We start from the raw sequence: 13,199 nt of genomic DNA, 5'->3' as shown, positions 1-13,199 counted from the left end.
ATCTACTTGCACTTTGACGTGCTTTCGAACTGCTAGGTTGGTAGGAGCAGGGACCGAGCAACGGGAGCTCACCCCGTCGTGGGGATTTGAACCGCCAACCTTTCGATCGGCAAGCCCTAGGCTCTGTGGTTTAGACCACAGCGCCACCAATGTCCCCCATTTATCAGAAGAAAAGGAACCAAGGAACAACTATGCAACCTTAATCTAACAACATCTCCCTATATTTTGTAACTCATGGGTCATATGTGGAGAGTGGAAAAGTGGTGGAGCTGATGAGAATAAGTCAGTGATAGAGGTTCTTGATAGATCATGGTAGACCAAAGTCCATGACACAGTGAATGCTCCATCAAATACTTGGGTCCATGATAGCAGTCAATAACACACTAAGGCCCACTCTGAAATTTCCTTCAGAGGTGAGGGGACTTGCCACACAAATCCTCTTTGTATTTTAATTTTAATTTTTTATTGGAATTTCTATTTACAACGTAATACAAACCCTCCACCCCCCAATACACTTTAAACTTGAACATGTGAACATAACATACAACAATACAAACAACCAAATAAAAGACTTCCTTTATCCTTGTGGATATTTAAGTTATAATTAGGAAAATCTTAATAATTATTCATAAAGGAAACAGTTTATAAGAAGTAAATAAGGAGGCCAGATACAGGATAAAGGATAGAGGACAAACCTCTTTGTAGTGAATCTTTTGTAAGTACAGTAGTTATTTGCTTGCATTTATATGGACAGGAGAATGAATGGCTTTTCTGACCAAAGTATTATTTCTACACTGGATGCTTTTCTTTCAAAACAGTTAATCCAGACATGGAAAGCGGTGGAGGCCTCGAAACCCTCAGAGATGGAGGTATGTGGTTTCCAGTCCTTGCACTCTGTTGAAAATGCCCTCATAAAAATCACTGGCGTTCAGTGCAAAAAGTTCTAAACCTTTTAATCAATCCTCATTCTTCTTGGCCTTTGCTTTAGGGTGGGGAGTTGAGATAGGGAAACCTCAACAAATACTGTGCAAAGAGCACAACACATTGTCTGGTTTGCTAACATATACTTCTGCTTTATTCATGACTAAAGCGCAGGAAGGCCTTGCTGGACCTTTTGGAAACTCCATGCCAAGAGGTAAGTCAGCGTCACCCTGTGGTTTATATCCCATGTGATCGGGAACCTTCTTCTTTCCTTATTCCAGATGTTGACAAGATGGATCAAGAGGACAGGAAAAAACACTACACAGGGGCCAGGAGGCACCCCTGTCTTCAATATCTTAAGTAAACCAGGAATGAGGCCTCTAAACCCTGACACTTTTCAGGCCACAGACTTTTTAGTGGTGCCTCCCCACCCGTGGAATGACCAAGATTGTTTTGTGGGAATTTAGCTAAAAATTTTAAAGCTAAATCTAAAACTGCCTGATTTACTCAATGGTGGCTTCCTAGTTTTTTATACACACACACACACACACACACACAGTGGTGCCCCGCAATACGAATGCCTCGCAAGACGGAAAACTCGCTAGACGAAAGAGTTTTCCGTTTTGTAGGCGCTTCGCAAAACGAATTTCCTATGGGCTTGCTTCGCAAGACGACAATGTCTTGCGAGTTCCTGCTGTTTTTCCCCTCCCCCCCTTTTCTAAGCCGCTAAACCGCTTATCAGCTGATCCGATCAGCAGATAAGTCGCTAAAAGCCGCTAAAAGCTGCTAATAGCACTAATCTGCTAATCCTTCAATGGGCTGGCTTCGCAAGACGAAAAAGCCGCTAGACGAAGAGAATCACAGAACGGATTCTTTTCGTCTTGCGAGGCACCACTGTGTATATATATATATTATATGTGTTTGGGTTATTTATGTAACCCAGAGATGCATTTTAAATAAAAGGACACACTCTACTCATGTAAAAACGCGCTGAATCCCAGACTATCCACGGGCTGGATTTAGAAGCCGATTGGGCCGGATCTGGCCCCCGGGCCTTAGTTTGCCTACCCATGGTTTAAACCTATGCCAATAAAGACCAATGACATAAATCAAATTTATTGTTTAGTAGGCGAGTGATTTAATCATGAGTGTGCTTTCAGGGTTGTCAGTGAAAGCCTTCAACGCAGAAGAAACCAGTGCTGCTCCACCTGCTGTTATTAGCTCAACAGAGCCTGAGTCGGTTTCAACTTCTGATTCTCTTGGGAGATCAACAGACAATGGTAAGTCAGGTGGAATCTACATACATATTAAAAAACGCTGTGAAAAGGCTTTTTCAAAAAACGCATTTTGATAAATGCATTGAATTTGCCATAGCTCACTTTCTTCATCTAGCATCACATTTGTAATATTGCACTTTACAACACACTTAAAACATTTTATTTGCAGCTGAATCTCTGAGTCTTGAGACTCAGGTATCCATCTGATGAAAAAAAATGTAAAGTGTCTGTAGAGGTCCATAGACATGTGATTGTTTCTGTTTAGGTGATTATTTATACTATTTGCTATGCCAATTCATCACCAATGGTCTATAGTAGGGAGTGCATCATTCCTATTCCTGATTGTGCAATGCTGTTCTTACCTGGTATTGCATGACTGTCTGGTCTCATCAGGGCCAGATTTAGTACCCTAAGCTACTGAAGATAATGGGTCCCTTTATATGTCCTGCTGTCATTTGTCAACAACAAATTGTCACTGTTTTTTGTTTTGAATATATGCTATATGGTAATTTATGGACCTAATAGGTATCTAAAGCAATTTGAACATTACAAATTATGTATTTTATCAAAGTAATTGTTGAACTGAAATACAATTAAGAAGAAGTATATTAATAGTGAAATACAATTAAAAAGTATATGAATAGTGAAATAATTGTTAAGCTCTAACTTAAATTGATTTTTTATTCGTAACAAACTTACTAATGCAAACACATTGGCATTTGGCAATAACAAAAGTTCATTCAGAAACACAGTTTACAAAGACTCATAATCTAGTCTCTAGAAACTTGCTATAACATGAAATAATAATAGCAAACCAGTGATATTTTAGGGAGCAGGCTAGCAGGCAGGGCCGATTACTTACATCCTAGGAGCCTACACAACACAAAACACTGTTCTGTATGTAAGTTTTATTTTATTTGTTTTGTTATCTTATATTTTGGAAAGGTACATCCAGGTTTTTTCCCTTTAATTTTTTTGGGGGCCCCCAAGAGAGTGGGGCCCTAAGCTATAGCTTGTTTAGCTTATGCCTCTCCCAACAATACTCAGGGTGTATATCTATCTATCTATCTATCTATCTATCTATCTATCTATCTATCTATCTATCTATCATCTATCTATCTATCATCTATCTATCTATCTGTCTATCTATCTATCTATCTATCTATCTATCTATCATCTATCTATCTATCATCTATCTATCTATCTATCATCTATCATCTATCATCTATCATCTATCATCTATCATCTATCATCTATCATCTATCATCTATCATCTATCTATATCTATCTATATCATCTATATCTATCTATCTATTTCTATCATTTATCTATCCTTACCATTTTAACTGACCACTTGATGCAATTGATTTGATGGACATCTAACCCATGCAAGTTTATATCACAATAAATCGTTCGTTTTAAGAGTGCCTGGAGATTCTTTGTGTCATTTTGTGGGTTTTTTTTTAAAACCAGTTAGGTTTATTTAAAGCTTGAGGTTCTAAAAACAAAACAAAAACCCTCATTTTATCTGATCTACAGGGAATCATTTCAAGATAGCTGAAGAAGAAGGTAGAACTTTTTCTACAATATCTCCAGAAGAGACGCCAGATCCTGATGAAACCTTTGGAGAAGGTGAGAAGGGGATGATTTTGCTCCTTCACTGGATCTCAGCCACCCACTAAAAATTAAAGATCAGGGTGTGTCTGCTCAGCTCAGGAATTTGCGACTAGTATCAGAACTGACCTCACAAGGAACGGCTAAGGGAGCTGGGCATGTTTAGCCTGGAGAAGAGGAGGTTAAGGGGTGATATGATAGCCATGTTCAAATATATAAAAGGATGTCACATAGAGGAGGGAGAAAGGTTGTTTTCTGCTGCTCCAGAGAAGCGGACACGGAGCAATGGATTCAAACTACAAGAAAGAAGATTCCACCTAAACATTAGGAAGAACTTCCTGACAGTGAGAGCTGTTCGACAGTGGAATTTGCTGCCAAGGAGTTTGGTGGAGTCTCCTTCTTTGGAGGTCCTTAAGCAGAGGCTTGACAACCATATGTCAGGAGTGCTCTGATCGTGTTTCCTGCTTGGCAGGGGGTTGGACTCGATGGCCCTTGTGGTCTCTTCCAACTCTATGATTCTATGAAATCCTTTTGCACTAGAAATCCACTCCTGGTTTTCCTCCTAACATCCTTTTTCAGCATCCTAATTTAAAGCAGGTGGGGAGGGGTGGGAATCTAGTTAGTTGTTGAAGTTATGAAGCTGCAACATAGCTCAATCGGTACAGCATGGGACTCCTAATCTCTGGATCATGGGTTCGAGCCCCATGTGGGGCAAAAAATTCCTGCATTGCAGGGGGTTGGACTAGATGACCCTTGTGGTCCCTTCCATTTCTACAGTTCTATGATTCTATGATCAGACGGGGGGGGGGGTCAGGGACCGTGCCGAGGAGGGCTGGTCAAACTCAGGCTGGTAGCTTCGAGAACACTGTCCAACCATCTCGTCCTCTGTTGTCCCCTTCTCCTTGTGCCCTCAATCTTTCCCAACATCAGGGGCTTTTCCAGGGAGTCTTCTCTTCTCATGAGGTGGCCAAACTATTGGAGCCTCAGCTTCAGGATCTGTCCTTCCAGTGAGCACTCAGGGCTGATTTCCTTCAGAATGGATAGGTTTGATCTTCTTGCAGTCCATGGGACTCTCAAGAGTCTCCTCCTGCACCATAATTCAAAAGCATCAATTCTTTGGCGATCAGCCTTCTTTATGGTCTAGCTCACTGCTACATCACTGCTGGGAAAACCATAGCTTTAACTATACGGATCTTTGTTGGCAAGGTGATGTCTCTGCTTTTTAAGATGCTGTCTAGGTTTGTCATCCTTTGCTAGGTTTGTCATTGCTTTGCTAGGTTTGTCATTTTGTCATAGGGGGTCAGTTTCCTACAAATCACAAGGAGATCCCAACCTATTTTCTGCCTACCCTGGCATAAAGAACTCTAGGGAGGACCATAACAACAAGAAGGTGTCCAAAGATAGACTCAAATTATATGACTTGGATTTCTAATTCTTTCTATAGTTTGTGACCGGTTTACGTTCCTGCAACTGAGAGACAATGGAAGAGTCAAGCGAGTGCTCCCACAGTTGGGGGAGATGCTGTATTGCTTAACCGACCGATGCCCGGAGGACTTTGAGTTATACGGATGTTACTGTGGGCAGGAAGGCAGAGGCCACCCAACGGATGAACTGGACAGGTTGCTCCTGACAAACACTTTTGACACAAAATAGCATCAAGCAAGCAATAACCCCAGCAGCACCAGAACACATTACTTCAGTAAAATACATTTAATGTTAAAAAATGGGTATTTCACCGTTTGTGCCCCAAACGTTGCCTAGGATGGCTTGCAATATAATAAAAAAAATAGTCAACCCATGGCAGCCATTTTGCGTTGGCACTTTTCAAGATATTTGTTCAGACAGTTCGTATTTTTTTAACCCCCCCCCCCATTGCACTGGACATTGATAAAATGAATGAAATCCAATGAAATGCAGTAAATAGAAAGAATTTCAGAAAGACAGAAGTGGAATCTAGACACATATTTAAAAAACGCTGTGAAAATGCTTTTAAAAAAAGCTTTAAAAATGTATTGAATTTGCCATAAGTTCACCCATTCAATCTAGTGTTGCATTTGTATAATGCACTTAAAACACACTTAAAGCATTATATTTGCAGCTGTATAGCTGAGTCCAGAGTCTCAAACATTCAAAGCACACAACTTTGGAGAAAGAATCCTGGGAATTATAGTTTGTTAAGGGGACTGGGAAATGTAGTGCTTTGAGTAATAAACCACTGTTTCTGATGGTTTCACAAGCATGCCACTTGTCATGACCAACAACCAGAGTTTGGATAATTCCAAGACATTTGATGAAAGTGACCTAGAAAAACTCTGACAAATTTTTATGGGATCCAGACATTCAAAGCAATACAAAAAATGCAGTTCTGCAGAAGACTTAACACTTTGGCACTTTTTGTGTAACTACAGGTGCTGTTTCTCTCATCACTGCTGCCTGGAGCAAGTCAAGAAACTTGGATGCCGTCCAGAAAGAAATTCGCGATCTGAGGTTGTGTGCTTTGATCGCACGCCAAAGTGTAAGTTTGGGATGAAAGGTGACTCCCTTCTTCACTGTTACAATAAAAAGCAACATAAACATCAGTACCAGTTGCTGGAGAACTCAGGAGGAGAGAGTGATGTTGTGTTCAGGTCCTGTTTACAGGCTTCCCATGGCTGTGGGGTTGGCAACTTGTGAGAACAGAATGCTGGACCACATGCGCCACTGGCTAATCTTATGTTTTTATGATAGTGTTTTTTACCCACTGTGTGTAAGGTAAAGGTAAAGGGACCCCTGACCAATAGGTCCAGTTGTGGCTGACTCTGGGGTTGCGGCGCTCAACTCGCTTTATTGGGCGAGGGAGCCAGCGTACAGCTTCCGGGTCATGTGGCCAGCATGACTAAGCTGCTTCTAGCGAACTAGAGCAGCACATGGAAACACTGCTTACCTTCCCGCCAGAGTGGTACGTATTTATCCACTTGCACTTTGATGTGCTTTCAAACTGCTAGGTTGGCAGGAGCAGGGACTGAGCAACGGGAGCTCACTCCATCGTGGGGATTTGAACCGCTGACCTTCTGATCGGCAAGAATGCTCAAATGGGAACATCATCTGCATAGGGCCAGAGTTTCTACCTGTCCGCAGACTGTCTCACCAGAGTGGTGCATGCTCTGGTTATCTCCCGCTTGGACTACTGCAATGCACTCTACGTGGGGCTACCTTTGAAGGTGACTCAACAACTAAAACTACAACTAATCCAGAATGTGGCAGCTAGACCGGTGACTGGGAGTGGCTGCCAAGACCATATAACACCGGTCCTGAAAAGACCTACATTGACTCCAATGCTTCCAAGCACAATTCAAAGTGTTGGTGCTGACCTTTAAAGCCCTAAATAGCCTTGGCCCAGTATACCTGAAGGAGCATCTCCACCCCCTTTATTCAACTTGGACACTGAGGTCCAGCTCCAAGGGCCATCTGGCAGTTCTCTCCCTGCGAGAAGTGAGGTTACAGGGAACCAGGCAGAGGGCCTTCTCGGTAGTGGCGCCTGCCCTGTGGAACGCCCTACCATCAGATGTCAAGGAAATAAACAACTATCTGACTTTTATTTTTATTTTTTTATAAAAATTTTTATTGGTTTTACAAAGTTTTTTAAGACAAACAAAACATATAAAAAGACATACAAACACGTATAGTTTCATAATATTTTTTCATAAACCTCTTTTCTCAGACTCCCCCATACCTCCCCTTTCTGCATCCCAATGTCCAAATTTTTTTTAGCAACTTCTTAAATAATTCTGTCCAGCCTCTGTTCTCCTAATCTTTTCTTTAATCTAATCTTATGTCACTGTAACCCTTTCTTTCTCAAAACCTTGACATTCTAACATTCATAAAGTTTATAGTAGTCCTTAAGGTAAATTTTGAATTTCTTCCATTCTTCTTCCGCTGTCTCTTTTCCCTGATCACGGATTCTGCCAGTCATCTCTGCCAATGTCATATAGTCTATCACTTTCATCTGCCATTCTTCCAAGGTGAGTAGATCTTGTGTCTTCCAATACTTTGCGATAAGTATTCTTGCTGCTGTTGTTGCGTACATAAAGAAAGTTCTATCTTTCTTTGGCACCACTTGGCCGACAATGCCCAAGAGAAAGGCCTCTGGTTTCTTAAGAAAAGTACATTTAAGTAACTTTTTCATTTCATTATATATCATTTCCCAGAAAGCCTTAATCTTCGGGCATGTCCACCAAAGATGGTAAAAACTACCTTCAGTTTCTTTACATTTCCAACATTTGTTATCAGGCAAGTGATAAATTTTTGCAAGCTTGACTGGGGTCATGTACCACCTATAGATCATTTTCATAATATTTTCCTTTAAGGCATTACATGCCGTAAATTTAATGCCGGTGTTCCACAACCATTCCCAGTCAGCAAACATAATGTTATGGCCAATGTCCTGCGCCCACTTAATCATAGCTGATTTAACTGTTTCATCTTGTGTGTTCCATTTCAACAGCAAATTATACATTCTTGACAAGTTCTTAGTATTGGGTTCTAACAGTTCAGTCTCTAATTTTGATTTTTCCACCTGGAATCCAATTTTCCTGTCTTGTTTATAAACCTCCATTATTTGGTAATAATGGAGCCAATCTCGTACTTTGGGTTTCATTTTCTCATGGCTCTGTAATTTTAATTTGTCTCCATCTTGTTCCAAAATCTCCCAATACTTTGGCCATCCGACCTCCATATTGAGTTTCTTCAATGCCTTAGCCTCCAAGGGTGACAACCATCTAGGGGTTTTGTTTTCCAACAAATCTTTATATCTTATCCAAACATTAAACAACGCTTTTCTAACAATGTGATTTTTAAAGGCCCTATGCACTTTGATTTTGTTGTTGTTTAGTCGTTTAGTCGTGTCCGACTCTTCGTGACCCCATGGACCAGAGCACGCCAGGCACTTCTGTCTTCCACTGCCTCCCGCAGTTTGGTCAAACTCATGCTGGTAGCTTCGAGAACACTATCCAACCACCTCATCCTCTGTCGTCCCCTTCTCCTTGTGCCCTCCATCTTTCCCAACATCAGGGTCTTTTCCAGGGAGTCTTCTCTTCTCATGAGGTGGCCAAAGTATTGGAGCCTCAGCTTCAGGATCTGTCCTTCCAGTGAGCGCTCAGGGCTGATTTCCTTCAGAATGGAGAGGTTTGATCTTCTTGCAGTCCATGGGACTCTCAAGAGTCTCCTCCAGCACCATAATTCAAAAGCATACTTTGATTTTATCATACCATAAATATGCATGCCAACCAAACATATTATTGAAACCTTCCAAATCCAAGATATCTGTGTTCTCGAGGAGCATCCACTCTTTCAGCCAGCAAAACACTGCTGCTTCATAGTAAAGTTTTAAGTCCGGCAGGGCAAATCCCCCTCTTTCTTTTGCATCTGTGAGTACTTTAAATTTTATTCTGGGTTTTTTGCCCTGCCAGACAAATTTCGAAATATCTTTCTGCCACCTCTTGAAACAGTCCATCTTGTCAAGAATCTGCAAAGTCTGAAACAAAAATAGCATTCTAGGCAATACATTCATCTTAATAACTGCAATTCGGCCTAACATTGACAACTTCAAATTTGACCATATTTCTAGATCTTTTTTAATTTCTGACCAGCATTTTTCATAGTTGTCCTTATACAAGTTCAAATTTTTAGATGTCAAATAAACCCCTAGGTATTTCACCTTCTTAACCACCGTCAGACCTGTCTCTTCTTGAAATTTCTCCTTCTCCATGTCTGTTAAGTTTTTTCCTAAAACTTTAGTTTTTTGTTTATTCAATTTAAATCCAGCTACCTGGCCGAATTGTTGAATTATCTCTAACACCCTTTTCGTACTAGTGTTTGGCTCTTGTAAAGTCAATACTAGATCATCTGCAAATGCCCTTAACTTATAATGTTTGGCTCCGACCTGTACACCTTTAACCTGCTGGTCATTTCTAATCATGTTCAACAACACCTCCAGAACCGATATAAAGAGCAATGGGGAAATTGGGCACCCCTGTCGTGTTCCTTTTTCTATCTTAAGTTCCTCAGTTATCACGTTATTTACAATCAACTTAGCTTTTTGTTCAGAGTATATCGCACCCACACCGTTCTCAAATCCTTGGCCTACCCCCATCCCGTGAAGATTCTTTTTCAGAAAGCTCCAAGAAATATTGTCAAAGGCTTTCTCCGCATCCACAAAAATCAGTACTGCTTTAGTATTTATATTCACCTCTAACTTTTCCAAAATGTCTATTATATTCCTTACATTGTCTGATAGGTGCCTTTTTGGGAGAAAGCCTGCTTGGTCCTTATGAATCTTCTCCATCAACACTCTTTTAAATCTTTTTGCCAAAATGTCTGCAAAAATTTTGTAATCCACATTAAGTAATGATATTGGGCGGTAGTTCTTCAGTTGAGTCTTTTCAGTCTCGGTCTTTGGTATGAGTGAAATATACGCTTCTTTCCACGATTCAGGTGCCTTTTTTCCCTCTAGGATCTCATTACAGACTTCCTTTAACGGTTGAACCAACCACTCCTTCAAAGATTTGTAATATCTGGAAGTCAGTCCGTCTGGCCCTGGAGACTTGCCCAATTGCATGTTTTGAATGGCACTCTCTATCTCTTGTTCTGTTATTCTCTGGTTTAGATCCGCCTTGCTTTGATGAGAGATTTTTTGTAATCCATATTTATTAAGGAATTTATCTATATCTTCTTCATTTTGTAATCCTTGGGAATAAAGTTTTTTAAAATAACTCAAAAAACAATTTCTAATCTCATTAGGTTTAGATATATTCTTTCCATCCACTTCTAGGCTTGTAACTGTATTTAGTTTCTGCCTTTTCTTCAATTGCCATGCCAGAAGTTTACCACATTTGTCTGCCGATTCAAATGTCTTTTGTTTCATTTGCTTTATCTTCCATTCAATCTCTTGATTCATCAATTCCATATACTGTGTTTGATATAACTTAATCTCTCTCAAAATCTCCTGGGACTTTGGCTTTGCTCTTAATTTTTTCTCTCCTTCCTTTATCTTTTCCAAGATCTTTTCCTTTTTCTCATTGTTTTCTCTTCTTTATTGAATTTTGTTGAATCAAAAAACCTCGCATCACAGCTTTACTTGCGTCCCAGATCACTCTTTTTTCCACATCGGCCTTTAGATTTATTTCAAAATAGTCCTTTATAGTTTTTTGGGCCTTCATGTGGATCTCCTTATCTCGAAACAGGGTGTCATTCATCCTCCATCTAAATTGACCAGTTGTTGTAAGTTTCATTTCCATCTTCACGGCGTTATGGTCGGAGCAAGTTTTTGGGCAGATTTCTACCTTCTTAATCTTTGGAGCCATCCCACTAGTAATCCAAATTTGATCAATTCTGGTCCAGGTCATCATTGCTTGGGAGAAAAAAGTTCCCTCTCTCTCAAGAGGGTTCCTTGTTCTCCATATGTCTATTAGGTCCATATTTTCCATCATTTCAAAGAAGGTCTTCGGGAGTCTCCCTTCCTTGGTGACTGTCAATCTTTGTGCCTTGTCCATGTTTGTGGAGACCACACCATTCATGTCTCCCATAATTATCATATTGTAGTCCAAATAGTCCATCAGAGTTTCATGAAGTTTCTTAAAGAATTCTGCCTTGCCTTCGTTTGGTGCATAAATTCCAACTATCAGAAGTTTTTCTCCTTGTACTTGTATCTCAACTGCCAGATATCTTCCTTGTTCATCTTTAAACATCATTTTTGGGGCCCACTTTTCTTTTACATAAATCACAACTCCTCTTTTTTTGACTTTGTCCGATGAGATGAATTCTTGTCCTAATCTTTTGTTTATGAGTAATCTCCTGTGAGCTCTAGTTATATGAGTTTCTTGTAAACATATCAAATCCAGTTGTTCTCTGTTCAAAATATGAAAAACTTGTCGTCTCCTCAAAGGCATGTTGAGCCCATTACAATTCCAACTAAGGAATTGCAGGGCCATCTTGTTATTTTCCTGATACTCCTCCAACAGCTCCAAGTTGTTGCTCTTCCTCTGATGGTGGTGGGTTATGTCCAAACGATAGGTTCAGAATGTCTATTGCTCTCCTCTGTTCTGCAATTGGGTCCACAGTTCCCTTCTGTAAGTCCTCTCGGTTTCTTTCCAAGAATCTCTCTTTATCTTGTATCGTCTTTATTTTCACCTTCTTTCCCTTGTAGTCAAAAGACAGTCCCTGTGGGAATTCCCACCTAAAGAGGATAGCGTTCTTCTTTAGCAGATAAACCAAATCCTTATAGAAGGCTCTCAAATCCAAAATATGTTTAGGGATATCTTTAAAAATCTGTATAGATGAGTTTTCAATTTGCAAAGCCTTTTCGAAGTGTAGTTTTAATATTTTGTCTCTTTCTTCCTTGGATCTGAGGGTAATCAAACAATCCCTCGGAGTCTTTCTGTTCTGTCTTTTACCCAATCTGAATGCTGTTGTAATTTTAAATTCGTCCTCCTCCAAATCTTCCCAGCAATCAGCAAACTCTTGTGTTAGAAACTCCACGAGATTGTCTCCTTCGTTCTCTGGAATTAGTCTCAATTTCAAATTTCTCTCTTTTCTCTCTAATTCCCACAGAGCCAGAGTTGCATCATGTTCGTGCACCTTTTTAGCAATCGGTTCTAAATTCTCTTGAGTCTCTCCAGCAATAGTTCTAGCTTCTTCTGCAATTTTACGTGTTGCAGAATTTTCCTGAACCAGCTTATTTATAGATTCTGTGTTCAAGTCCAGTCTTGCTGTTAATTCTGTTAATTTCTGTGTATTTTCTGAACTCTGCTTTGTTAGATTCTCCAGGGATTGGTTTATCTTAAGTAAAGCTTGTGTCACTGCATCCATGGAAGCGGCTGTCACTTTTTCTTGTCCTGTTATTCCTGCTGTTCCTGTAGGAGTTACGCCTGTAATCGAGCCTCGCTTCTTTTGTTGCTGTTGCTGTTGCTGATGTTGTTGTTGTTTAGCCTTGGCTCTTGTAGTTATCTCCTCTGGACCACTCATGTCCCAAGGTCGTTTCCCACGGGAACAGTCTCCTGGTGGAAAATTCCACTGTCCTGGGCTGTAACAACCGTTACTTTACCCTCTAGGGGGAGCAAATCAAAATGTCCAAGTACGAAGACAAAGAAAGTTTCAAGCAAGTATATCAGGAGGCTTGTAAATATGTATTGCAACACTTTTCCAATAGATACTGTCTCAGTCTGCTCTAATACACTGTAGCAACAAGGTCCAAGAACTTTGTATCAAGCAATACTTCTACCATGTAACTTTCACAAAAGTTTAAAGTCAGTTCAGTGCCCTATTGTCTTATTTAGCAGTCCGCTTCAGGTTATTGAGGCAGCAGAAGACTTTTTCTTTTTCTTTTAAATAAATCATGCAGCTCTTAATGTC

General features: G+C 40.3%; 1 protein-coding gene across 3 annotated transcripts in view; it reads left to right on the top strand.

Moving 5' to 3' along the window:
* OC90 (otoconin 90) overlaps positions 1-13,199 on the top strand; it is a 36,780-nt gene that overhangs the window by 20,539 nt on the left and 3,042 nt on the right. For all 3 annotated transcript variants that reach the window (XM_082235689.1, XM_082235687.1, XM_082235688.1), the window contains 6 exons: positions 819-869; positions 1,091-1,135; positions 2,082-2,201; positions 3,738-3,830; positions 5,257-5,431; positions 6,221-6,327. In XM_082235689.1, coding sequence (XP_082091815.1) covers positions 819-869; positions 1,091-1,135; positions 2,082-2,201; positions 3,738-3,830; positions 5,257-5,431; positions 6,221-6,327 — 591 coding nt within the window. The remainder of the gene's footprint in view (positions 1-818; positions 870-1,090; positions 1,136-2,081; positions 2,202-3,737; positions 3,831-5,256; positions 5,432-6,220; positions 6,328-13,199) is intronic.

Source organism: Podarcis vaucheri (genome assembly GCF_965113315.1).
Source record: "Podarcis vaucheri genome assembly, chromosome: 8".
NCBI classification, from domain to species: Eukaryota; Metazoa; Chordata; class Lepidosauria; order Squamata; family Lacertidae; genus Podarcis; species Podarcis vaucheri.
Note: the sequence above shows the minus strand (reverse complement) of the source record. Positions and strands in the feature narration are given on the sequence as shown.